This window comes from Hakea prostrata, chromosome 2 (genome assembly GCF_041222555.1).
Source record: "Hakea prostrata isolate BN-2017 chromosome 2, UWA_Hpros_2, whole genome shotgun sequence".
NCBI classification, from domain to species: domain Eukaryota; kingdom Viridiplantae; phylum Streptophyta; class Magnoliopsida; order Proteales; family Proteaceae; genus Hakea; species Hakea prostrata.
The window spans coordinates 63570529-63597121 of NC_142601.1; the positions used below are offsets into that span (position 1 = coordinate 63570529).

Genomic DNA, 26593 nt, shown 5'->3' on the forward strand with positions numbered 1-26593 from the left:
CCACTCAATGGAACATGCCCATTTTGAACGTGCTTGACAATGAAAGGGCCTTCATAGCTAGGAGATCGACTATAGCATTAGCCCTCCTAGAAACATAAAAAATCTTACAATCCAGAAAATTTCCAACCAAGGTAAGAATATCATTAAGCAAAGGCTTCACCAAAGGCAGACAATCCTTGCTATGACCATTCACCAAATTTACTAGTTGCTGGTTTTCCATTTCAATACAATCTGCCAAGGAGTAGAGTAATCCTTCCTGATCACTTACTTGCCGTGACAAATGATAAAAGAATAACGACCACAAGCAAGGTATCCATGAGAAAGTTGGAAATATCCGTCCCATTCCTCTGTAGCTTTATAACATATTTTGCCCTTGATAAAACCTTTCCACCTTTCCCCTGCAACGTCACTGCGTCCCTGTTCAAAAGAAAAATCTTTTGCAACTTTCTCCACTATTACCTCCCTAAGAAAGATACTAACTAGAGTCGATAAGTGTTATTTGAATTTGGTTCTTCCATTTGCAATTGGAAATCGTTATTCAAATTTGGTGTTCCTTCACATTTGAGGCTCGCTTTTCTTTCCAGCCTTCTCCAATTGAATAGCCCAAACTTAATTCTCCCTAGGCTAGTGGAGTTGCATTGGTTCTGCAGTACACATGGTTTTTCAATATGGTCTTTCTTTGTTTACCGTTTTCAAGGTGTATCGATGTGCATTTGTGTTTTAAAGACAAACACAAAGGAAGGATCAATTATTCATCGCAAATTCCTTCTACTGCAACAGGAATTGGCATCTGGGTAATGACTAACCAACCCATGCAAATAATTTCAGTAAACTTCAAAAAGTTGAGAAAATATTGAGTTCAAACTCCTTCAGTTTCACTCTAAAATTGCCCATTTAAGGGCAAAGAAAGGGCGCTAAAGACAAAGAATAAGTTCAAAGTTCAAAATAAAGAAGAGATTGCGAGAAAAGGGATCTGAAATAACCTTCACCATTTCCGTAAAATTCAGAAAAATACAAGCAGGAGCAACATCCTGAAAGACCCTTTTAATTTAAAGTAGTCACAGAAAAATACAACCCACAGATACAACTTTTGAGTGTTGCTCTGGGACATAAATCTATCAGAAAAACCACCACCGGCGTTGCCTTCTCCGTTTCTGCAATGCACCAAAAGAAAAACCATTGAAATTCAAGTCACAAAACTTCTGACAAGCTTCAGGTTATAACCCAGACCATAAATATATGCGTTGTGTAAACATTTTTCTCATGGACTGCTCGGCAGACCTGCCAAGTAAGCAAGTTTCTAAACCTCAAACCTTATATTTAAGGGTGAGCAGCGAACTTACATACAGGGAACTACCAAAACAGAATCACAGAACTAGACAAGTCTATGGGGAGAGTTCAAAACTAACCCACTAAAGACAAAACAACCATAGAGAAAAAGTTTTCAGAGTTCCTAAACCGCTAGATGACGGTCTAGGCTGAAAATCAATCATTACCAAGTACTGTCTACATTCTCAACAAATTTAACCTGAACTATCATAAAATTAAAAAGAAATTACTGAGTGAGGAAACACCAAACAAGGGAGTGAGAAAGAAACCTTCTGTTCTTGAATTGGGGATTGCATCACAATCGGTTGTGGAAGAAGACCATTGTCAATACTCTGTATGTATGGCTGCACTTTTTCTTCCAGTAGCTCACTCAACTGAAATTTTAGAATGAAGCACTTAATTTTAGAAAAAACTGTTGAAACATGAAAACCCTAACAAAATATTTCCAAGCTTTTTAACAAAGGAAACTGCCTACACAGGGGAGAGGGAAGTGATGCACAGATCTGAACTACTGATGCATCATTTATTTTCTTTGCACATTCTAGCCCCAACAAATAAAATGCAAATTAAGCACAGGCATGGTTTGCTTGTGCTATATGGAAGCTTGCCCTCCAATCAGCTCTATCGACACAAAAACTCTAGTGCATCTACCAAGATATTTATGGTTCAGAAAATGAGTTATACATCACTAAAGAAAATTATGCGTCCGAATTAGGGGTGTAAATGGATAACCGAAATCCGCTTCCGAATTTGCATCCGCATCTGTTTAGGGGTATCCGAATCCGTTCGATTATTAATAAGATGCGGATATGGTATACCTCTTTCTTACCGATTATTATCTGTCCGATAAAATTATCCGATTAACTTATTTAAATTTATTATTTTTATTTTTATAAATTTTATCTATGATACATGACTATTTTTCTAGATTTTCTACTAAAATTGCTACCAAAGTTGTTAAATTCTTAAATTTCAAACCTAGCCCTCACAAATAAAAAGGTAATGATGTAATCAGGTAGTCAAAAACTTGTATTCAATCTATATTCGTGCCCATTTAGAAGAATCTACTTAAGAAAATAATTCTTCGATTATCATCCGAATTCGATAGAATCCGGCCGAGAACCGATAGGATATTATCCGAATCCGTCCGAATATAATAGGATGCGGATATGGATATCCACTATTCCGGTCCAAATCCGGTTAATTTTTCAGAAACTCACTGAGAGGTAGTCTTTAGTCGTGAATTCCACCTAGTATCTATTGAGCTAACTATCAATGCGTCAGGGCATAGGATAACTATCATGGATTTGGGAGGGAGAATGGATCACTAGCACATTTTTCTGCCATTCAATGTTAAGATATCAGAACTGAGTGACTTCTTATACAATAACTCTGCCTTATCCCAGCTACATTGGGTTGGCTGAATGAAAGCTTGCCCCCCAATCAGCTCTATTTGAGGTAATACTAAGGCCCAAATTATACTTGTCTTTCCTGAGTTCCTCACCACCCGTCAGTTCAGGTCTACTCCCAGATCTTTCAGTTCCTTTCAATCTGAGCAAAATCACTCCCCTTATTGGAGCATCCGAATACCACAACTGAACTTCAAACACCTTCTAGATTGTATCGACAAAAAGGTGAACCTGGTGCCAACGGCTTCCACACAAGCAGAGTCCACCCACGGGGGGAGGGGTTCCTACGCAGCGTTACCCCAACAATTTTTGTTGGGAGGCTGCTTTGATACCTTGACCCTGGTCTACTCCTAAATTAGCTCTAATATGATTATTCATTACTTAATCCTGCTTAGGTTTGTCACACATCCATTTCAACATTGTCTTTCCACTATACAGACCTTAATTACATGATGCTATTGAGTAGCCCAACATTCCACACTAAACATCATAGACGGGCCTGTTACTGCCCTATAAAATTTTCCTTTTTACCTTTAAAATAATATGTTGATCGTGTAACATTCCAGATGCAGCGCACTTCAAGTATCCTATTTCATTTCTCTAGAAACACCATCCTCTATATCACGTTTTTAGTTCCTGATCGAACCTAGATAACTACAGTCATCACTGCTGGATCTCAGTCTCATCAAATTTTACCACCCTATTATGCATCCTAGTGTATAAGTTGCAGACCATAAGGTCTGTCTTCATTCAACTATCCTCTTAACACTTTTGACTCCAAAGTTTAATCTAGTATGAGAAATAAAAATACAAATGGACACAATCACATATGAGCAAGCTAATCTACGTGCAGTCAGTATTGATATCCGAAAAATGAAAATATTAAGCAACCCATTAAAATTGCACTATAATATCTTAAAGTACAGAACATGGACTTGTAAAAATGGAAGCCACACTTTTCATTATATGTGCAAATAATAGGTAATCTGATGCATAAACTCTCTCCACCCCCAGCCCCAGATAAAAAGAATTAAGTCAAAGAAAAAAGAAAAAAAAAAAAAAAAAACTAGTGTTGGAGTATCCAACAAATATCCTGTACAGTGAACCAGAATTAGAGAAAGGGTCTGCGTATCAATTCAACTTCAGATGCAAGACACAGAATTTAATCTTCAATTTTACTACTGCTGCACCATAAACTTGGAACCTAAAGTTATAAACTGGATTTCACAGGCCATTTGACCAAAGTAAACAAGAACTGACCACCATTTAGATTCCTATTTTTCCTGCTTGATTCATACATTTAATGAAAAACTGCCAGCAAAACCTATAAAAGAGTCAGGGGACCCCTTTCTGTGCCAATTTGAAAAACAATGATTGAAGGTTAGCCTCGCAAAGACACTGGTAGTATTCAACTATTTCAGAGTTAGAAAACAAAATCAAGGACAGATATTGAAAATTCAAATTCAATGGCATAAGAAAAGAACTACTAAATAAGCATACAAACTAGAGTCATTAAGTCTTTACTTTCGACAGCAACATTTGGTTAACCATCTAAAATGAAATTGATTACTATTATTTAATAACTAAAACTTAGCCCAGCAGAATGGATCATCTACAGAACCCTGGTTCACCAGTCTATTCAGCCAAAAAAGTAGCACCATACAGCCCCAGTTCCTTATTGACTCTATGTCTTTTAACATAAAATCCAAAGAACTAGAGGTGGGGAAAAAAAGGTCTTCATAACATGGTGTTGACCATAGGTAACTGAATGCCACCTACCTTGTCTTGACGCCATTTTGTTTGCCACTGTGAATCCAAAAAATTCTCTGCCATTTCTCTCTGAGCATTGAGAAGGACTGTCATTTCATACAGTTTCTTTGGATCTTTGAGCTCCTCCTCACTCCAAGAAGATGCACTCAGTGGAAGGTTAAGCTCCTGCAGAAGTCCCATAATAAACCAAATAATTAAGAGTAGAAATAATAAAACCTTTCTGTTCAGTTTTTCACAGGTTCATCCATAAAAGGAACAATGTAACCATTGTGCATTGCTTTCTCCTTAATCAGACAAATCAGTCCATACTTGTTTGAGGAGAAAATTTCAATCCATTTAAAGTCCAGGTTCCTTTGGAATCAAGTTGCACATTTTGCGAAAGATGCTAATTTACTCTTGATGTATGGTATAAACTACAAGCCACTGACCATGAAGGTAATTCAATATTCTCTCTGAGGTTATCAAAGCTACTCCATAGTTCAATCTTGATGATATTCTTTATATTAACCAAAATATGACCAGCCAAATATCACGATCCATGAAAAGCACAATGGACTGCCTGCCCCAAAAAGGGGCTGTAACCTAGTGCAAGTAATGCTTTAACTGGGATTGTTATATCCATGGTGTAGCCAACGATGACATAATGGACCACCATCATGCAAATGCCCGGGATTAAGTCTTGAAAGTAGCCATTTTGTGCAAAGTTGCCAATGATTAGGACTGACTTCAACTGACCCCCTCCTAGGTCCGGATCAGCACTAGGTGATGGCCCTTCATAGTATCTATGAGCACCTGTATACTCGAAAGATGGCCCTTTATAGTATCTATGAGTAGCTGTATACTCAAAAGGCCTTCAACTTTCCCACATTGACTTTTCTCCAATAATATGCGAATTTCCCAAATCTCCAAAAAAAGATTCAGAAAAATAAGCACCACTAGAACACAATACAACAATCAGAGAGCACTTACACCCCAGTTTTGAGGTCGTGGTGGGACATCAAGATACATTACTTCTGCCTCTAGTGCCTTCTTGGCCTTATAATAAGGAACGTTTTTCACAATGACTGGATCATCCCTCGCACGAACTGGGTCTATGGCAATAAGGGCCTGTCAATTAAAAAATTTGAGTTCAGAAGTTCAGCAAAAATCAAAATATTAGGAAACGACATCATAACAGTGTCTGCCTTTAAGTTTCATCTTTCCCAAGTTCCCAACATAATGGAAGTCCATACATCAAAATTTTAGCCTAAAAAAATGCAAAATAAAGCTAAATAGAAGGGAACTGTACACAGTAAATAGGTATAAATTTCTGAGCAACTATTCTGTTGGAGACCCCAAATGCTCAGTGTTGAATAGATTTCCCTCAAGGAAAAAGGAAAGGAGATGAATAAAAGCACAGAATTCAGACTAGGAAAACCAGCCACTAGAGGCATGCTGTACCCGTCGGAAATGATAAAAACTCACAAAGCCCTAGGCTCATTCTTCAATTGCAGAAGTCCTAGTTGCTTTCATAAACAAAGAATAAAGAGGAGGTTGGATAAGGAGAAGGCAGGAGAATAGTTTGATGAGGCAACGTCAGAGAGATGGAAAAGGCAGGAGCAGGGCCTTTGATTTTGAAGGTAAAGCACACAACAAATCTGCTGATATGGAGACTGGCAGAGGCAAGACAGGTCAACTTGCTAGCACAATGAGCCAAGTTACACATGCAGGAGGATTGACCCAGGAGTTTCAAGGCAGGAGTTGGTTCAATTAGAGTAGCTGCACCACTGGTTGGTAGAAGTGGTTCTTCTGCATAGGGTAGTAAGACAAAACAGGAGCAGATGGAGAAGCCCTTTCAGAGAGCACCACAAGGGTAGCCCCAGCCCAGTTCACCAGGTTGTTTTTGACACAATTGAGCAGGATCCTGTCCTCTTCAGGACCCAAGAGTAGTAGATATGGAAAGCTAAAGCATCTGTAGTTTGATTAGAAGGGTAAAGATGGTGAAACCAAATTGAAGGGATTCTTTTACCAGTATCCCAGCACTTGCTATCAAAATATGCTACAAACTGTAGGGAAGGTTGGGGAAGAAGTGAATATAGCCCACTGCTTACAATCTGATGAATGCCTATATAGCCATCCGAGAAAGGAGCAAGAGCAGTTCATAGAGACCCTTCAGAAAACATGATCAGACTAAGGTGTCATTCTTATGTATGATGGGTTGACTGGACCTCCTAGACACTAGATAGTCACCAACATCATGTTACACTGTGATGGATGGTAGGCTCTGTTCCTTGAAGTAATTGATGCATCCAAGAAAAGAAGGGTACAAAATATATATAACTTGTTGAAAGGGATCCAACAGATGGGGCAAGAAAGCTGTCCAAACAGTAGCCATTATTGTATCACATATCACATGCTTAAGGTGCATAGACAACACCTAGGAGGTGCCTGTGTGTTCCTCCAACGTCTTAGGGCATCCAGTCACCTAGACAACTATAGTCTTACATCTCATGGTCGCACCTAGACAACGCCTTGGTACCTGGTTACCACACAACATCTTTATTGAAACAGTATTAGCCAATTAATGTCCACTGAATTAAATGCATCATATATTCAGAATTAGATGTCTACCTCTTTCACTCCATTTTCTGTTACATGTATCATTCAGGAAATTTAACTGATTGGATCCAATATAAATGGAAAAAATAAATAAATTCATTGGCACAGATTAGTGTTATTTAATATATAGAGGGAAAAAAATGCAGAAAATTCTGTTACCCACTTCTTGTAAATGCTCCCAACCAGGTTTCCGCTTGGCTACCACATCCCGAAGTTGATCATATCGCATTGATTCCTAGGCCAAGATGTAAATGGAATCATCATAAGGAGTAAAAGAATTGCTAGAGGGGTGGAAATGCTCCATGACCGACAAGGTCAGAGTAAAGTAGATCCATTCTCAACATGGGGATGGCCCCCACCACATACACAGGGAGCAGGATCGACCTCTAGCATGTGGAAGCCATGCTCCACTAACAGTGTGGATAGTATGGGGACCATCCCAACTTGGAGACCAGATCCAGACTTGAGTAGAGAACTATGTTGGAGGACCTCTCACCAGAACATGAACAAAGAAACTAAATAAAGTATTGGAACAACAAACATATAAAATAGCACATGGGAAACAGGACAAATAATCAAAATATGACCCCACTAACCTTGTACTGCCACCATATTTTTTGTTTGACATCATCATCATAATTGAATCCTCCCAAAATCTGAGGCATGGTAATTAACCAAAATGCAGCAATGCTCGGATCTTTCATGCTGTGAGCAATATTCTGTAAAGGTAAAAATCAACATGAGACACAATAGGATGCGGTCAATTATTAAAGCTCCTCTTTCTTCTCCTGCAGCACATGCCCTTGAAATTATATAGGATATAGCGGACCTGGTGCCTAAGGCTTCTGCACAAGCAGAGTCCAGGGGGCAATTATGCTACGCAGCCTTAGGCCCTTACCCCAGCAATTTTTACCAAGGCGGTTTTGATGCCTTGACCTCAGGCAACAACCAAGGTCCACGAAACATTGTGTGAAGGCTCGCCCCTCCTTGAAGTTTTATAGGATAATCAGGGAAATTTACACAAAACAACCAAACAGGAAGAGCAGGAAAGGAGTTGAAACAAAAGAAGATAGTTGCAGAAACTCTCCAAAACTTCCAAGGACTTGTCAGACAAACTTTAAAAATAACTAGAATCCTCACACCAACCTCATAGGGGTAATCCATCTTGCTCAAGACATTGTATGCTTTCCAAGGTGGCTCCATAATCTGAGAAGAAATAAAATTGAAGAATTAAAGAAGAAAAAGAATGAGTTCCACTGCAATTTCAAACCTCAACACAAAGATTCTTATATTCCCCAAACCCAAGAGAGAGAGAGAGGACTCCACCAAGCTTTTCTGCTAAGTGCAACAAACAACTTACGAGGACCTACTGAAGTACCATATATTGGTCCATTTCACCAAAACATTAAAAAGCATTTTCTCAGTTTTGATACTCTAAAATTGTCGTTTCTATTTTTTTTCTTTTTGATAGGAAATAAAAAATTATTGTTATGAGAAGATCATACAGCCCCACCAAACATTACATTGGGAACATGTTTCAGAGTTGTCAGTTTGTTTTTTCAGTCAATTAATTTCTCTTACGAAGGTTATAGTTGTAAATTGTAATATCCCTGACAGCCCTAGTTGGATTCTTTCGAATAAAAGCGGGTATCCACTGCATGAGGCTTCTACTAGATTCCAAACCCCCCCCCCAAAAAAAAAAAAAAAAAAGCTGTGGCCAGGGCGGGGGGCCAACCCCCCCCCCCCTAAAAAAGAAAAAAAAAAAAACCCCAACATTTATAACTTTTTTGGATGAGTAATGTTTTCGGGATCTTTCTATTTTTAACAATTTCCAACATTTTTCCCATATCAAATTCTTTCAGATCCAACTCTCTGCCTTGTAGAAAACTTAAGGTAATTTAAAAAAGGGGAAAAGAACTCTGTCTGGAAGTATGGCCTACAGAAGCACTCCTGTAAGTCTCCACCCCCTATGAGAAGACAAGATATACCCTTGTTTTGAGGAGACAGGTAGAGACTTGAGAGTGCTGGCATGAGCCAGAGTCTCAGAAGGAAAACTACTAAGGATTCTTTTGCATCTGTCAGATGGAAACAACACCAAATAGATATAAATAATCTTATCCTTGGAGGCTGGAGCTTACTGATATATTGTACCTCCAATTGTAAGGGTTGGGGGAGAATGACGCAGAAAAATATTCATTAATTTAACAAACAGCTGCACAAAGTCTAGCACCTTTCAGGTATTCCTTAATGCCAACGTTCCAGGTTCCACAGAAATTTCATGAAATAGTTTTTAGGTTCATACGATGTCAAAATGAAATATTACACAATATGGAAAAAATGCAACATTTCAGTTGAAATTTCTCTGTTTAGGTAAAATCTACCTTGCAAACCAAAACAATACCAACCTCTATATAAATTAGGTAGTATCGGATGGAAGGTCAAAATCAGAATCTGCTTAAATGAATTTCAACCCATTTCATTGGTTTGACTCAAAGGATAGGGGTAAGATTGGTTCTTTGTGATTTTTGGCCAAGAAATTCCCCCGCAAGTTTGAAATTTATGCAAATATATATAGAGAGGATAATGTATTCTTTACTCTCATGTCTTTACTCATAGCAATGAACCATGTATAACATTTGATAATTATTAAGTGGTTCAAAACTTCATATGCATAGTCTTTTCAACCCAAATGCATAATTTAGTGGATTTATTTAATTATGTGTCCTTTCATATTGAAATCTGTATGGACAGGCCATTATAGAGAAAGTACACTAATGTACAATGTATACAAACCATGGTTGTCAAAGCATCCGCTTAGGCAGCTGCATAGGCGCCTAGGCCCATTTTGGAGTCAAGACGACCTTGTGTCGCCTTGTAGCCTTGCTTTGGGTGCCTTCTATTGCCTTGCCTTGACAACCATGGTACAAACAATCTATGGTTGAAAGCCTTTGGTTTATTTTATTTTATTTTATCTTAATCTAAGGATTCCATTTAATTCAGATGGCCTAAAATTTGGTTACATTGAAATTTCGGGACCTAATTTAGCTATTTGGCCATCAAAATCATCTGCTCAAACAAATGAAATTCACAGTTTCAAAAAACTAATTCAGATCTCAAGCCCACCAGAAACCAAAACCTGGAACCTTGCCTTATGCGTCTTAGATTCTCACCCTTCCCAATCAGTAAATGTACCTGCTCCAATGATGTTATATTGAAGAATGAATTACACGTACAGAAATGGGGAGGGAGAAGAAACAGAAGAAAGGGCAACGGGGGCAGGTTAAAGAATATTCAACGTAAATAAAAGCACTCACATCATCTGCGGAGATCCTAACTTGTAGCTTGTGTTTGCATTCAGGACAGCTCATCACACCCTGAAAAATATAGAACAACACGTTATTAGGCACACAAACACACACACACACACACACACACACACACACATATATCAGAGATGTTCTTGAAGGAAATTCGATTTCGACCTCTCCATTAGAATGTTCAATGCTTTGGTAGATTACTTGACAGTGCGTTTGGTTTAACCTTATCCTCTACTTTCCAGGAGTTTGTAAGGTAACCTCTTCCCACCTGATTATTCTAGGCACTATGGTATTGACCCTTCGAAAGTTTTCCTGGAATGAAGTTGTTTGCGCTCTTTTATCTATTTGTTTTGCATGGGGGTAGAAGTGATCATAGCCTTATAATAGCAGATTTATTAGATTCTGCCAAATTCTGAGATCCTGGTGATGCAATTAAAATTGGCCATCTGGGTCAGTAGACCAATGGTTGGTTTATAGGCATTAGTCATCTTATTTTTGGGTTTGCAACAGACCTAAAACATAAGCCCATGAAGTAGCGACAATGTCAGTGCATGGAATACTAGTTAAATTGGGTATTTGAGATAGGTTAGGCCCATTAGGGTACTAAATGACTATGTATAATTCTGTTTTCAGTTCATTTAATTTATTAAGTGATTCGGGATATCTTTGAGTCAAATCTCCAAGAGCTCTGGTGCTGTCAAGCAATGCAAATGGGACTCACATCTCAACCCTGATGTGTTCTCTTCTTCTCTCTTCTTCCTCCCAAGAAAATCGATCTCACTTCTCATCCTTCCCTTTCCATCAACTTGACTGCTTCCCTTAGCAATGAAGTAGCAGCACTTTTTTACCAGTGAAAACCCAGATACCTTTGTTGTCTTCTTCTCGAGAACCCCACCTAATCTTAACTTGTTGCCAATTAAATTTCAGCAAATTTCACTGATAAGCTCTGCTACATCAACATAGCCTATCCCTACTATCAAACCTCCTATGAAACCCTAACCCTAATTTGAACTAAACCCCCATTCTTGACCGTATCGAGTTAACCAGTTCATCTGAGATCCTCATTACTCGCTTCTATTTGGATCCATTCCAATCTAGAACTAAATTACCTAATAACATGTGAAACCATTGATTTTAAAGTTTAATGTTACTCCCATGATATTAGGATCTGAGGAAGATGGGAAAATTTGGATACAATTTTTGGTACTTCACTTTAGTTAGACTCTATTCGTCCAAACATAGAGCAAGCAAAGTAGCTTACACCTTGCATCTCTAACTACTACGACGGCTCCATTCCTAGCCTAGGTAATCGCTATAGTGCTATTTGGATTAAGCAAATATGATTCTATAGATTTATTTGAATTGTTACTGTGAGTAGTCCGAGATCAGCCGTTGAGATATTAACTGAAATTATGATTGTTCTTCCACTACACGCTGTTTTTTCACAAGTTTTCACAACAATGTCAAATTTAAATTGAAAACTTCCTTCATGAAAAACATCAACAATTTTTACCATGAGATATTACAATTTGCTAGTGTTTTCCAATATTTCTAACCATCAACTCACTCTGATAATTTATGGTTAAAAAAACTTCTTCTAAGGACAAAGAGCATCTAGAGATTGAGCGACATGAATGGCCCTTCTTTCTGTTATATAAAGCTCTTCATGCCTTCAAGACTTTATATCTAATTATCTATATAATTTATCAACTTCTAAGGACAAAGAGCATCTAGAGATCAAGCGAAATGGATGAGCCTCTGATGACACGAGAGTACCCAACGACGTTGACATAGAGATCATCCCACGACAACATCTATGTATATTGATGATGAGTTCGGAGGTTATCAGATTGCTAGGATCCTATGGTTAGATGAGAAACACTGCCCATAGGCAATTTGTCATGTTAATTTCATTAGTCTTAGTGGGTTGGGTAATAGTATACTATTGAAATATTTTAATTTCATGTTTGAGTCTTTATGGGCTGGGCCTAGAGTCTATTTTGGCCCAAATTTGAATTATTTTGAGTTTGGGTTATATTTACAATTTAAGTTGGGGTTATTTTGGGAATTAAAAAAGTATGTAGGGTTGTGAGGGATCAATTTTTTTATTTAAACCTTGTATGAAATTCGTTTTTGGCAATCAATGAATGAAAAAAAGAATTAAAAAAGAAGCTCGTGTTGCTCTCTCTCTCTCTCTCTCTCTCTCTCCCGGCGGTACAGTTCTTCCCCCTCCCCGGTAAGCCTCTCTCCTCCTTTCACCCTATTTCCCACTAGAAAATTTTCCCTTGCTCTCCTCTACAAAGATCTACTTTTTTTCCTCTAAAAGACCTAGTTTTTTCTTGGAAATCTTCTTCTTCTTCCCCAAACCCCACAGTTGTATAATTTTCTTGCGAAAAAATCTTGTTTTTTCTTTTTTCTTCCCTCTCCCTATATGGCGCTAGTTTTCGTGTTAGTCTCCCTTCCCTTCTCTTTGTTTCTTTCTTTCTCTCCCTCTCTCCTATCATTTACTCTATTCCTCGATACACCATTATTTCAAAATATATTTTCTCCTTCCTAGGATTCACCACTACTCAAAAATTTTTCTCTTATTTCGCTCCTAAATGCCTAACCCCATTTTGCAGCCAAGTAACATTATCTCTCCCTAAATAATCTCATTAGTCTATGGTAGTAGTTTGTTTAAAAAAACCTCCAAGACTCCCTACATTGTTAATTGTTGAATTCCTTGTTAGAAATCGAATTATTAGGATAGCTCTATTTTCTTTAAGTTTCTTAATACCCTTGCATTCAATTTAGTGCTATGATGCCAAGATCCCCATCCCCTTGTTTCTCTATTGATTCTTGTTTAGTTGTGTTTACCAGTAAGACTTATTGTGTTTATTTCTCTACTTTCGCTGTCTTACATGCATGATTAATCATATTTCAAGTGCTGCAAATTTCTTTCTTTACTATCTGTCAAGAATAGGTGTTTAATTCTAAGAGTCTAGTAGCCCACTTGTAGGTCCCCTAGTTTCTTTTTAGGGTTTCTCCTACATCAGCCTCTCTTTGCACGAACATGCCAGATTGTCACAAGCTTTTTCCACGTCAATAAAGACCACTAATGAAGACCCTTCTTGCAAGCTCTACATCTTTCTATGACCTCCTCAATAAGTAGATAGCTTCCATTATGGATCTACCTAGAATAAACCAAATTCATTCTTTGAGATCATAGTTGTCAAGGCGTCGTCTAAGCAACGCTTAGGCATCCGAGTGGTCTCTAACACGGCTGTGCGACCATTGCTTTTTTTTTTTAAGCCAATAAAGCGGTCGCTTTGGTGCCAAACAATTCTTTCTAATTGCTACATAGAATCATATTTAAAAAAAAAAAAATAAAAAAAAAAGAAAATGAAAAATCATTTTCATTCTTCCTTCGTTTTCTTCTCTACATTCGACTGAAGCCACCGAAGGACTCAACTCTTTGTCCATGGAATTTCTTCTATCGATTTCCCTCATCACCAGCAAGCTGCTTCAGTCTCCAGTGTCACTCTTCTTCTCCGGTGAGTTGCAATGCTTCTTCCTTTTCTTTTCTTTTTCTTTTTAAAAAAAAATCACTCTCTGACTGGTCGCCGACTCTGCAGCGAGCCAGTAACCCCTCCGGTGGCCGAGCTTCTTCTTCTCAGTTTTCACTTCTTCTTCTTACAGAAAGCTGGTCGGTAATGTCAGTTACTTGTTCTTTTTCCTGAGTATATAGAGACATCTTTTCTATGATTTGATGGCAGAGAACAATATATTTCTGTGTGTTTTATTTCTGTAATTTTGTTCTTATCTTTGCATCTAAACCCCCTGGTTTAAAAAATGTTTGAAGATATTCCATTTATATTTCTGTTCTTATCCTTGCATCTAAACCCCCTGGTTTAGAAAGTGTTTGAAGATGATCTATCTGTTTTTGTTTTTGTTGGACTTCATAAATATCAATGAGTTGGTCTTGTACTTTCATCTCAACCAACTGTTAAGTCTACACCTGCGGAGTTATTTGATTCCAATTGTTCTTGATGGTATGCTTTGGAGTCCTCCCAATTTAACAATTTTTAGGTTATCCTTTCATATTTATATAATTCATGGCTGTCCCTGAAAATTTCCAGTTCGTTACATCTGCTTTTCTTAAAGTTAATTATTGTGGATTAGAACCTGAAATCCTGAATTAACACTAGAATGCCTTAACAGCCTAAAAATTAACAGCAGAACGCTTTGACCGCTTAGTCATCGCCTTGTTGGCGCTTTGTCACTTTGGCACCTTGGAAACCCTCCATCGCCTTGGTCACTTTGACAACCTTGTTTGAGATACAATTGTCTCTTCTCAGATGAGCTCAATAACCTTCCCCCAAAGTTTCATACTATGAATCATAAAAACTTTTCTGATCTGGCATGTCTTTCCAGCCAAAAAGCTTTTCTAAGTTATTAAGCCAGTCCAGAAATTCTTCGGGGTTGAGTCTCCCATGAAACTCAGGAACATCAACCCTAATGCCTCATTGCCTCCTTTGTTACGCGCATCTAAGGCTTGAATACCTTCCCCCAAAGTTTCATACTATGAATAATCAGTTTTATGCCTCTATAGTTATTGTAGCTTTGGACACGACTTGTTCTTTGTACACCAGGACAGCAGTACTTCTCCATTCATCTAGCATTTTCCTTCTAGTCATAATTTTACTAAATAACTTGGTTAAATAGTACATGGGAACATCCTGTCTTGCTGAGATAGCAACAATATCTTGTTTGCATGGTGGACCAAGACAACATAGAATGCAGGTTCATCTCTTCATAATATCTCAAAATCTCACTTGGGATTTTACTGTAACTTTATGCTTCCCAAAGCAACTATGCTAACTTGGTGATATCTAAGCAAGATCCAACTCCAACTCTGTTTTGGGGACCACCAAGTTGGCCTCCAAGATCAAGTTCTCAAACCTTGCTTGGTTATCAAAATACTCCTAAGGCTTTCCAAACTTCTATTGGGATCTCATTCCAGCGTAGTGATCATCATACTGCCTACTGTCATCTTTCTTAAGGCATCTTTAACCTCCGCCATACCAACCTTCCACATAACTCAAACAAATTTCAGTGGTTACAATGAAGACTACAAGTAGACTAAGAACTCATCTGGAATGTCTGTTCTAAAGATGCATTAGAAAAGAAATGCAGCAATAGCTACACTTTGCTAGTAAATGTTTCTTGACCAACCTCTCTAACTAACAGATGCAACCATGAGAAGAGAAGAGAGAAGCAACTCATCCCAGAGTGCAACTCAAAATGAATGCTCAAAAGCCTACTTCTATCAGAAAAAGAAAAAACCGAAACTCTGTACAACAAAAATTATCCCAAATAACTTCCCTAGGTTCTATGCATTTCTAAGAACAAACTACCTGAATCGCATAGAATCTAGAACATATGACAGAATAAAGACTAATCAAGCACCCTGACCAAAATATACATTGAAGAAAACAAAGAGTGGTCAGTTTTCCAGCAAACCTCATATGCCAAAGTACCAAAATGTCCTCCCGACCTAAAAACTTAACCATCCTCTATAGTTCTAAAGTACATTCAGCCTTACAAAAGATTTTACACTCATCTACCAAACCAGAAACAAGAAGTAAGGACCTTTGATATACATGCTCCCATGACAGTCTCACTTTTTTTACCACCATGTGCTTATAACTTTTCTTATAAGTAACTTTGCAAGTGATCAAAAAGGAAAAACATATTAAAAACAAAATATGACCAACAATAACGAAATGAGAAATCAAAAGAATGTAAGATAGATTACTGGAGTATTGGACATGCAACACTCACGCTAAAGATTAGATATAATGGTGGAAATCCAAATATTTATTGGATTAAGTATAACTCACCGATCCAGTACATGTTGGGCAGTCTTTAGTGGGCAATGGCAATTGAAGATCAAAGGCAGAAGGATGATGTACCAATTCAGCCCGGTTGTCAACAATAGCATTGGCAACATGCTCAGCTGTTGCTTTCTCACCACTGCAAAAAGGTTGACAAACTAAAAATAAAATAAAATGAAAATCAGACTCAAGTAAGTGTGCATGTGTGTGTAAAATAGACAGATGGAAGAAAAATTTATCTATAACAGACAAGAATTGTCTAAGAATACTAGGGAGAGTAGAAAACATTCACAATCTAGAACTTTCACTATTAAGGAACAAGGATGAAGTCCATGAAAGCATAAAAAATGCAATGTCCCTGGCATCAATTGGAAGTTCATATCAATATATATCTTGAATTTAAAGTATTCAGTGATCAATAGCATTTTTGAAAACCTAACTGTTCAATAGGCTGTGTAAAATGATTGCATCACAAATGCAACTGAACTCTAGCATGTTGTTGAAGGGCCAGACACATACAGATCATATTTGTAGCTTCTAGTAAGCTTAAGGTCATTACTAATTATTGGTGTTTCTTTGTTCAGTAAATATTGATATGTTCCTCGTTTGATGTAGAATGGAAGAGGTACAATCATGGAAATTAAATGCCCTCCTACAGTCCTACTGACTTCATTGAGAAGTGAATTCTCATATAAAGAACTACAAGAGTGCTGGTATTAGATCTTAACATTGATTGTTCCCCATATCTTGTTTCCTGAAGCATTAACTGTTAGCAGGGATATTTTCCTGTACCTTGTCTGGAGAAGCTTACTTCACCACCAATATCACATAATCATCTCAGGCTTGCAAGACAGCTAGAAGAAGCATCTTCAACAATTTTACGTCTACTTCCTGTGGCTTGAGATGATATTGGACTTCCATCGAATCAACTTATGAGAGCCACAATTCTCTGCCTATTAAAATTCTAGCAAATGCCATACAACAAATTCACTCTACTTGTCATGCACTTCATAGTACCAAACTATACTTGGCAATACACAAATGGAAGACTATTGATAATGTTTCTACATCATTTTCCCAAAGCCAAATAAACTCAACATCCCAAAATTTTTAGAGAAATTTTCAGCACACTCCTTGAGTTACCCCCTAATATTAATGCCACCCCGAGTTATTCAATTTATCAGACAAACCCCCTATTACCCATTAGTCTCAGTTAGTTTTTACTTATCTATTTCCAATATTATCCCTTCATCCTAAGTATAGAAACACTATTCATGAGTGATGCATGTCTTCCAAACTTTGTGAGGATATATGACTAGGAGAGGAATAGTCACAGACGGTAAAAAATGACTCAAGCATGGGTAAAATTCCTTCAAGGTTATTTTTGTCCTTCTGAAATATTTAACTTACTTACATCAGCACTTAACTGTGATTTCCTAATGATAGGGGGTGTCTTTGATATATCTTAACTTTACAGGGGGTTTAAATTGGATAACTCAGTGGGCAGTATTACTTTTAGGGGGTGGTGCTGAAAATTTCCCAATTTTATATCTGCTTTTCCATATTGAGATCTCATCCCACATTTCAAGTTGGACTTCAATGACATTTGCCAGTGATGTTCCATACAAACTCATATCTCACCTATACAATGTAACTTTGAATCTAACCAGGTAACGTTCTAAGCATTAAGTAATGAAAAGTATATAGTGTCCACTCTGCATATAGAATTTACAAAAGTAACCAGAAAGCAGAAACATGTAGTAAAACATGAATTTTGCAGGACCTAGATACCTTTTCAGGGTATAATTTTTCACTTGATAGTGCACCTTTCCTGTTCCTTTACACATGGTACACCGCATTGCTTGCCATCCATTGCAGGTCCGGCAATTCCTGCACTTGACATAAATGACAATGAGAAGGGTGCATCCAAAACTTTAATCGAATAACTATTCATCTTTCATGAATACCAGTAAAAACTTGATTTTCAGTAAATTGAATGCGATGAAACTTTACGAAGATCAGTTGATATGACTCCACAGTTTGGGAAGGTTAAATCCAATAATATCAGACATCTTTCACAATGGCATATTTCCCAGGGAGACTATTATTCAAATTCTCTCGTTTTCCGGATAACAAGCCAAGAAGCAAGAGTAACATATTCTTACAACTGAGCAATTTTCCCAACAAATAATCCATTTTTGACAATTGACAAGAGGTCAATTTCATTCTGCTAGCACAGGAGAACAACTGAGATTATGCAGTTGATTTGTTTGAGGAACAGATGCTCTTGTATGCATAATCATAGATAAAAAAAACTCAAGAAAATTTACCATCTTGAGATGAAATGACATGAGAAATACAAAATATACAAAGTTCAACCAACAACACTATTAACCAAGCTTCAATTCATCACTTTAAGTTAAGTACATACAGCAATAAGAACAACTCAGCCTTATCACAAACTAAATGGGATTGGACTACATGGACCCTTGTCTTCCAATAAGCTCTAATCAAGATCTTACTGGATACAAGACCTAAGCCATGCATGTCTTTTCTCATCAAGTCTCCTAAAGGCTATTTTGGGCCTGCCCCTTTCGTTTTTAGTTCCTTCAGTCCTGAAATAAAATGCTCCTCCCTACTAGAGCATTCAAGGGCCTCTATTGAACATGGCCAAAGTTGAGAATATAACGAAGATTGAATATGGGAAGAAATGTTTGATGCACAGAGAGAAGAAGCCACCAAAAAGTTGAAATCTGGTAAATGAAGAACAGTCTGACAAAAATATGAATCAAGGAATAGGTCAAATGTGTTGATAAGCACCTTTGGCAAACAACCTTCCTCACCATCTCGAAGGCAATATCATAAGTACCAAGCGTTGCAACTGCCTGCAATCAGCCCTTAGGGAATTCAGCATTTGTTTGCTAAGATACATGTTAATATCAATGGTGCGAGCAAACATTAGATAATTTTTATCTGTGGATTCATTAGAAAACTGGAAAACCAAGGGAAACAATCAAGAATCTATGCAACACATAAAAGGGCAAACTGGAATTTTCATAGTTGTTCGTCACTTAGCAAAATGTGAACACTACAGGTAAAGAATAAAGATATCATAAACAGCTCCAAAAACAAATTAAGACATATCAAATTGTCAATATCAAGAAAATATCATCTTAACTGAATAAGAAAAACATGCAATCCACAGAATGTGCATGATGTGACAATATATTGAAGGTTGTCAAAACTACTGCAGTACCTCAAAGCAATGATTTTTCTTTGGAATTCAATTCTGATATACATACAAGCATGACAAATAAATCAAACAAGAGATATCATCCAATAGCCGAACAAACATTTACAAGAATCTTCGGCTGCAATAATATCATGCGCAACTGCAATTCCTCCAAATTGTAGCACTACAGACATTACATAAGCATACAGCCACACATAGCTTGGGCCACATCCTGCAGTGACATAGGTTCTCTTTGTGTATGGTTTTCAATACCCTTTAGTATCTTAGCTAAGCTTAGGCTAGTAGGTTAGTTTATCCCTTTGTTAAGTAAAAGCTCTCGTTGTTCAGACCTTATTCTAAACAGAAGATAAATCAAATTAATATATCAAATACTCCTCAAAAACATACAGTGTACACTGGTCATCTTAATTAAAATTTTCATTTTTTCTTCCCAATAAATCAAAAGATAAACATCAATAAGCTAAGAGAATGAGTTCTATTCCACTCCCAAGGAGCAGCAAAACCAAGTAACCAACATACCCTTGTATCAGTAGATAAATATTCAGGATGTTGACTCATTTAATCGAATGCTCAGTAACAAAATATCAAACAAGAAGTAAAAAATAACAAAACCCACTCAGAGACACAGATATACATACTGAGTCATTAAGATAAGGGGCGTCAGTGAAATAATAAACACAAGAATTTAACCAACATTGGTAGTAAAGTCTCCATGGAACAAACGGATGAGCTATAAACAAGCAACGAATAGTGTCACACTCAAGTTTGTTTATTTGAAAGGAGGGATAGCCCTCAGATGCAAGAATTCAGTAAGAATGAGTATCCTATCCACGGTAACAAAGAAATAAATCATTAGCCAAGTGCAATCGAGAAACCAGCTTCAAAAGTTACATGTTAATCGGTGTCAAATAGAGGAACTCACAAAGATAGCAGAAAAGGATAGATTTGAAATGAACTCGGGAACGCCGAATCCACGAGGAGCAGAACCAGCAACATCATAAGCGAGTGTGAAAGGGGATAAAACGAGCTTAATCGGGAACTCGAAGATGTCAATCAACTGGTGGCCATAACGAGCCGTGAATATTTTATAACGAACATCACAGAATTGCTTCAACGATCTCACGAAACGGTCAGAGCCCTTCGACATTGTGAATTCACATGAAACCGAGCTCAGTTGAAGGTAGAAGCTGCTGTGTTTTTATCTGATAGATATAGATAGATAGATAGATAGATAGATTGAGGGTTGGGAGTTTCATTTCCGCTTCCTAGGACACACGAGTGACGAATTACGCGAACCTCTTTCAGGTTGGGTCGGGCCAATTAAAATCCGGCTAACTATGAGACGACTCAGCTCTGTTATTCATGTTGGGTTAACGCTTAGGGATCTATTTGTAAGGTTTACTTTTTGAAGTGGCTTTCAAAATTTTAGATTTATTTGGAGGAGGTGTATGTGAAAAAACTTTAAAAGAAACGGTGATTGGGAAGATACATTACTTGGAGGAGCACCTTGGAGGCTTGGAGGGGTCCAAAAGTAAAATTCATAAATTTTGAGGTTAAAAATTAATATAAACGTGCCGATTATTTCAACTTTTTCTTTCCCAAAAAGCATTCTACTTTTAGTGGAGAAATTCTCACAGGGAAGAGATTCTCAGTCCTCACTCCACCATTGTCATTTGGAAGAATTTCCACGTGACTGGTATGAGAGAGAAAATATGCTTCAAAACAGTATAGGATTCGGTTTGGTATTAAATAGATGGATTAAACATAGATAATTAATAAAAAAGTTGTTCGATTATTACGCTAATAATCTCTATCCCTTGCACAGCCAAGAACGATCACTGTTTATTTCTCACTGCTGCTAACTACTCCACCAGAAAAAATGGCGACAGGAGCGGCCGCCGCCGCCGCTAACGGTGTTTGTCAGTCATACCTGGAAAACAATCTTGTAAAGGAAACAAAGGAGCTGGTGGCGGAACTTTGCCGTCACTTCTACAATCAGGGATGGGTGACAGGCACCGGTGGCAGCATCACCATCAAGGTCCACGATGAGTCCATTCCCAAGTCTCAGCAGATCATCGTCATGTCCCCTTCTGGTATCTTGGTTCTCCCTCCTTAATTTCTCGTCATCTATTGTTTTCGAGTTCCGTTCTGTTATTATCGCTTATGACTGTTCGCAATTTCGACGTTCAATGCATTTGTAGGTGTTCAGAAGGAGAGGATGTCTCCGGAAGATATGTATGTTCTTTCTTCATCTGGGTCTATTCTCTCTGCTCCTTCTCCTAAACCTTATCCCAACAAGCCTCCCAAGTGTACCGACTGTGCTCCCCTCTTCATGAAGGTTTACACAATTTCCCTCTTTTCCACCTCCCCTCTTTCTAATCCGTTTCGATTGTGTTGCGGTTTAGTACTGTACTTTTTGCTACTATTCCTATTCAAGCTGATGTGGTGTATTTTAGACTGATAAAGGGAATGGAGTTCTCAGCTGTATTCCATTATGAATTTAAATGAGATCCGTGGCTTTTGCGCAAGTAACCGAAGGCGAGAATCGTATATTTGTTCAGGAAAAAAGAAAAAAAAAAACTTCATGGAAATATTCAGCTGGGGTTTACGGCATAGTGGTTTCAGCTACCAATACACAATTCTTTTTGGGTTCTTATCATACTATGTTTTCTGTCAAATGGGATATGCCTCAGTCACTGCGACCTCTGTTATGGCCGTTTGTTGCATAATGGTGATGTACTTTCTCGTCTTCATTCATATACAGATTTCCGGGTGAACAGGGAAAATTTGAACTCAGAAAGTTATTTTTTTTTATTTGATTTAGAAAGAAAAAATTAGCAGAATAATCAGAGACATATTCTGGAAGTTTAGTCTTGCTTCTCCGTTTCAAGTGATTAAAATTTAACTTTGCTTCGTTTCTCCTTTTTTTTTCTCTCCTGATAATTGAAGTAAATGCTACCTAATGCCTGAATTGTTGAAAAATAAATTTGCCTGGAGATGTGTAATTTTGTTAAGATTTGCTGACAAATAGAATTTAATAATTTTTTATGGGGGAGAGTTATCTGTTTTGGAGTATTTGTTCCACACATAGAGCTGCACTGTATTACTAAGTATCTAAACTCTGGCATCAAATCTTGAATCAGTTTTTTCTTCACGTGCTATTCTTTCTTTGATATGGAAAAATGAACTTAGTTGCCCCCATCAACTTTCAGTTATCATGTAGCATATGTAAAAATGAAAAGCTTTCTCTCATTTCAGAGGTTACGGGTGTATTTAGTTAACTATACACCTTCCTCTCTGAAATCTCTGTGTTTTTCCTTGGATGAAATGACCACAACTATGATGGTTTGATTATCTACATCTTTTTGGATATCTGCACAAGCATCAATTATAACCAATCATTGTCCACTCTTACCAGGCTTATCTGATGCGGAATGCTGGAGCTGTCATTCACAGTCATGGGATGGAGTCTTGTCTTGTGACAATGATCAAACCATCCTCAAAGGAGTTTCGAGTAATTATTTTTTCTCTGACTATTAGGAAGTTGACTGTTTCCATCTCGTCTTTCATGACATATGTTCATACTTCTATGCTAGTTTATCAAGTTGTTTTTTTCTGGCTCCTTTTGGAATAGAATATACCTTTGTTCACTACCTGCATACTTAAGATGATAAATCATGAAGTTCTTCCTTTCTGTCGAAGAGCTGAAGCAAGAGATGTGACATTGAAGTTCCTAATAATTGCAGCCTGAAGGATGGTTGCACGACCGTCATTTAATGCTTAGGGATCCTTAATAAACAATCAACCTTAAGTCACTTATAATAATCTGTAGACATGATATTCATTTGAGGAAGCAAATGATGATTTGCCATAAAAAAATTATTTATGATGTCACTGCTGTCTTGAAAGCAGCATGCTTTTTTAGAGGGAATTTTTCACCTTAACTGCAACTATTTTTTTGAACATGGGGATAGGATTTTATTTATTTTTTCCTGGCTATATATTAAACAGAAGAAAGAATTCTACCCAGACCCATGCCTAGACAAGTAACTGCTTTGGGGATCTTAGAAATGACCTCTTTGTCCCATGCAGAATTTCCAGCTGTCTCAAAGGCAATTTTGTCGAGGTGGTTGCATGCTGAGCACAAGGCCAGGTGGTCTTCTGTTCCCCAAATTAAATGTAGGGTAAAGAACAAGAAAGGCAGCATCATGGGAATTCTGCCCCTTCTGATGATTCTGTGCATGCTGCCTTTCAGGGAACCCTTTCTTTTAAGTTCAATAGCTTAATTTGATGCTATATGGCATGATTCTTTAAGGCAGTCAACTCCTGTAAGGTGCTATAGCATTAATATTTAATTAAGCTTCGTTTCAGGTATTAGTCTTTTGATGAGCTTGGATTGCCTGGGAGGGAAACTTAACCTAAGGCAAAGATAGAACATTGTATGGCAATTTACCTCATAAACCACATTAAGTATTCTATGAGTTAGTAAAACTCTGTTTCAAACTGCTTCGGAGGGGATTCCCAAGGAACTTGGTTTAAGGCCTTTTCTGCAAGTTTAACGACTTAAATAGCTATGTGATTTAGTGAAAATACCATTTTCAACCTTCATCCTCCCCATAATTTTTGATTATGTGTTATCCACATTCTCAAAGATGAAAAAGAAGGTCGAATGGCTATAAAATAACTAATAAAGACCTATAGGGTTAACTTCTCATGTCCAGTTTCTGTATTGAAAAAGGATGAAGGAACAAAACTTTGTCCAGATGATGAATAATAAGATTTAAGGAAGAGTGGATTCCCAGGCTTCTTATGTTTACCATGAGGAATGCATTCAAGGGCAGAGTTCTATGTTGCTCTGCATATGAAAAACGAGTCCAGTTTTGTTAGTTTTTACTCCATTTCCCCTGTTAGCTGCTTCCAAACTGAGTGGATGATTCTTTCACATCTGTTTTGTCGGTCTTTAAAGTGCTGTCTTATAATATTAGTGTATTCCAAGCAGCTGTTGGGACAACATTTTGTGCATCCATTTTATTTCATTTATCAAATCTTTAGAAAGAATTAGTTGAACTCAATACCACAACTTGGAAAATGTATGAGCATTAGAAGTATTAACTATGGTTTTCTTGGCCCTTTTGCTCTATGCTCGTGGTATAGCAACCAACTCATGTACTAACTCACAAGTGTCTCCCCTATGGCCTATACAGTACCAGACCATTCTGAAAGCAATAGTATGATTAACGGAGATTTTTTATGTTGACCAGTTGGTACAAACCTTAACCCTAGTTTATGCTTGTATTTAGGTTTCATGGGTAAAGGTTTTTGATAGTCTTCGTTACAGATGGTTTGTTATGTTTTTTCTTAGTGTTATTAAGAGGTTTCTTGCACCTATTGTCTAGGGAGAGGCTTGACTTACTACTGAGTTACTAGCTGGGACTTTGTAAGCATCAGATAAGGGCAACTCCTTTTATCATTCAAGAACCTATACAAATCGCTCCTACGATTATATTAAGTTTGAGTCTCGATATTTTGGAAGTGAAGTCATAAGAACTGTACTTGATTAGTTGATTGGAGAAAACAAGAGAAGCCTTAGGGAGATTGCATCTGTTGCTAGTTTCAACATATATAGAACTTTTCTGATTTCAATTATGGGCTCTGTCTACATTCCACCAACTACCAACCACAATTTAGACAGCTCCACTTTGTCATGTGGCCGACATGGATGGCCCATATTAAGGAAGTATGGGTACCAGTCTTAAGTGTCAAGTTTCAGCACCAAACAATCAGGGGATGTGCCTCATAAGTGAGTCTAAAGTGACTGAGCATTGCAAAAGTGCCTTAGTCACGCTATTATGAAGTATGCATTCTTGTAAGTTTTAACTAACTTTTCAACCATTTCCACTTAATATGCTTGTTTCTAGCTGAAACTTGACTAGTGGGATGGGTTTGGGTCCCTATAGGATGTACACCCCCAACGATTATGCATGTATTTGATGTATAAAGTGCCATGAGCAGTGGTTGCATTTAGATTAGTATTTACTTCATTAAAGCATCTAATCATAGATTGAAGTTGGATGGATCTGCTTTTAATTTTTCAAATACTGCATCTAGTTCAATTCTGCTGTTTCTGATTTTAATTTAGTTACTTTGTAATGCTAATGTCACTGATTCATTCTTCTCAATTCATTTCCTATCCCTTTGGAAGCTGAATCTTTAGATTCTCTGTAGTCTGTACTGTCTGCAAGATGTAATAACTAGGTTTCAAACCACACGAACTGCTTGATCATGATGCTGCTATTTTATTTTCAAAAAGCTTCTTTACCTTTTTGTAATTTTGTTTGATTGTTTGATCTTTCCTCCTTGCATGTTATTGGAAGTTCAAACTGTATGTCCTTGCCTTTGTTCACTTATAGTCTTCAGACGACCTTCTATATGCATCCTCATCTTTTGCTTACTTTGAGTTTCCTGTTGATTATTAGATTACTCATATGGAGATGATTAAAGGAATTGATGGGCATGGTTATTATGATGAGCTTGTAGTCCCAATAATAGAAAACACTGCCCATGAGGGAGAGCTCACAGAATCTCTTAGTAAAGCGGTAATTTTTTCTTCAATTGTTCATACTTTTCTTATCTACTGTTTCTTGTTGACTGGTGTACAACACATGATTATTTCAATAAAATAATTACAATTATAATAATTGATTGTTTTGAATAAGAAGATGAAGTGTGTTCTTGATTGAACACTTTTTTGAGGGAATCAGCTTCTCATCAAATGTGCATGCTTTTCGTTAGCTCTTAGAATTTGAGGATGGAAGTATAGATAGTCCTCTCTAAACATTATGGTTGTTTGGAATAAGAACATGGATTCTGGTCTTGTTTGAACACCCTTGGAAGAGAATCAAGTGATTCTTATCAAAGATGCATGCTCTTGGGGCTACCCTAGAGTTAGAAGATGGATGTAGATAGTCCTCACTCAACTCTGTTTAATCAAGATTTCTGTGAGATTTGATTGTATTGTAGCAACGGAGATGATTCTGTATG

General features: G+C 37.4%; 2 protein-coding genes across 3 annotated transcripts in view; one reads left to right on the forward strand and one right to left on the reverse strand.

The window, feature by feature from the left end:
• Positions 1-362: 362 nt before the first annotated feature.
• Positions 363-20805, reverse strand: EMB2737 (embryo defective 2737). Its single transcript, XM_089145830.1, has 12 exons — positions 20475-20805; positions 19120-19184; positions 18091-18189; positions 16306-16438; positions 10421-10480; positions 8253-8312; positions 7703-7825; positions 7270-7341; positions 5478-5615; positions 4518-4673; positions 1599-1703; positions 363-1154 (listed from the first exon to the last, which is right to left on the reverse strand). The coding sequence occupies exons 1-12, from the start codon at positions 20697-20699 to the stop codon at positions 1119-1121; spliced, it is 1272 nt and encodes a 423-aa protein (XP_089001956.1). The 5' UTR covers positions 20700-20805; the 3' UTR covers positions 363-1118.
• A 367-nt stretch (positions 20806-21172) lies between these two features.
• LOC149025629 (haloacid dehalogenase-like hydrolase family protein) overlaps positions 21173-26593 on the forward strand; it is a 46770-nt gene continuing 41349 nt past the window's right edge. Inside the window, exons 1-5 of one of the 2 annotated variants that reach the window (XM_089145832.1) lie at positions 21173-21248; positions 21378-21645; positions 21754-21890; positions 22971-23066; positions 26029-26148. In XM_089145832.1, the coding sequence (XP_089001958.1) occupies positions 21432-21645; positions 21754-21890; positions 22971-23066; positions 26029-26148 (567 nt within the window). In that variant the 5' untranslated portion in view covers positions 21173-21248; positions 21378-21431. Of the gene's footprint in view, positions 21646-21753; positions 21891-22970; positions 23067-26028; positions 26149-26593 lie in introns of both variants that reach the window. The other variant, XM_089145831.1, reaches the window with a different exon arrangement.

Coding starts and splice junctions, on each gene's coding strand:
- EMB2737 (XM_089145830.1), bottom strand. CDS start 20,699: ATGTCGAAGGGCTCTGACCGTTTCGTGAGATCGTTGAAGCAATTCTGT. Junction 4,674..5,477: donor CACGACCTCAAAACTGGGGT/GTAAGTGCTCTC, acceptor GGACTTCTGCAG/GAGCTTAACCTTCCACTGAG. Junction 1,155..1,598: donor CCCCAATTCAAGAACAGAAG/GTTTCTTTCTCA, acceptor GGTGCATTGCAG/AAACGGAGAAGGCAACGCCG.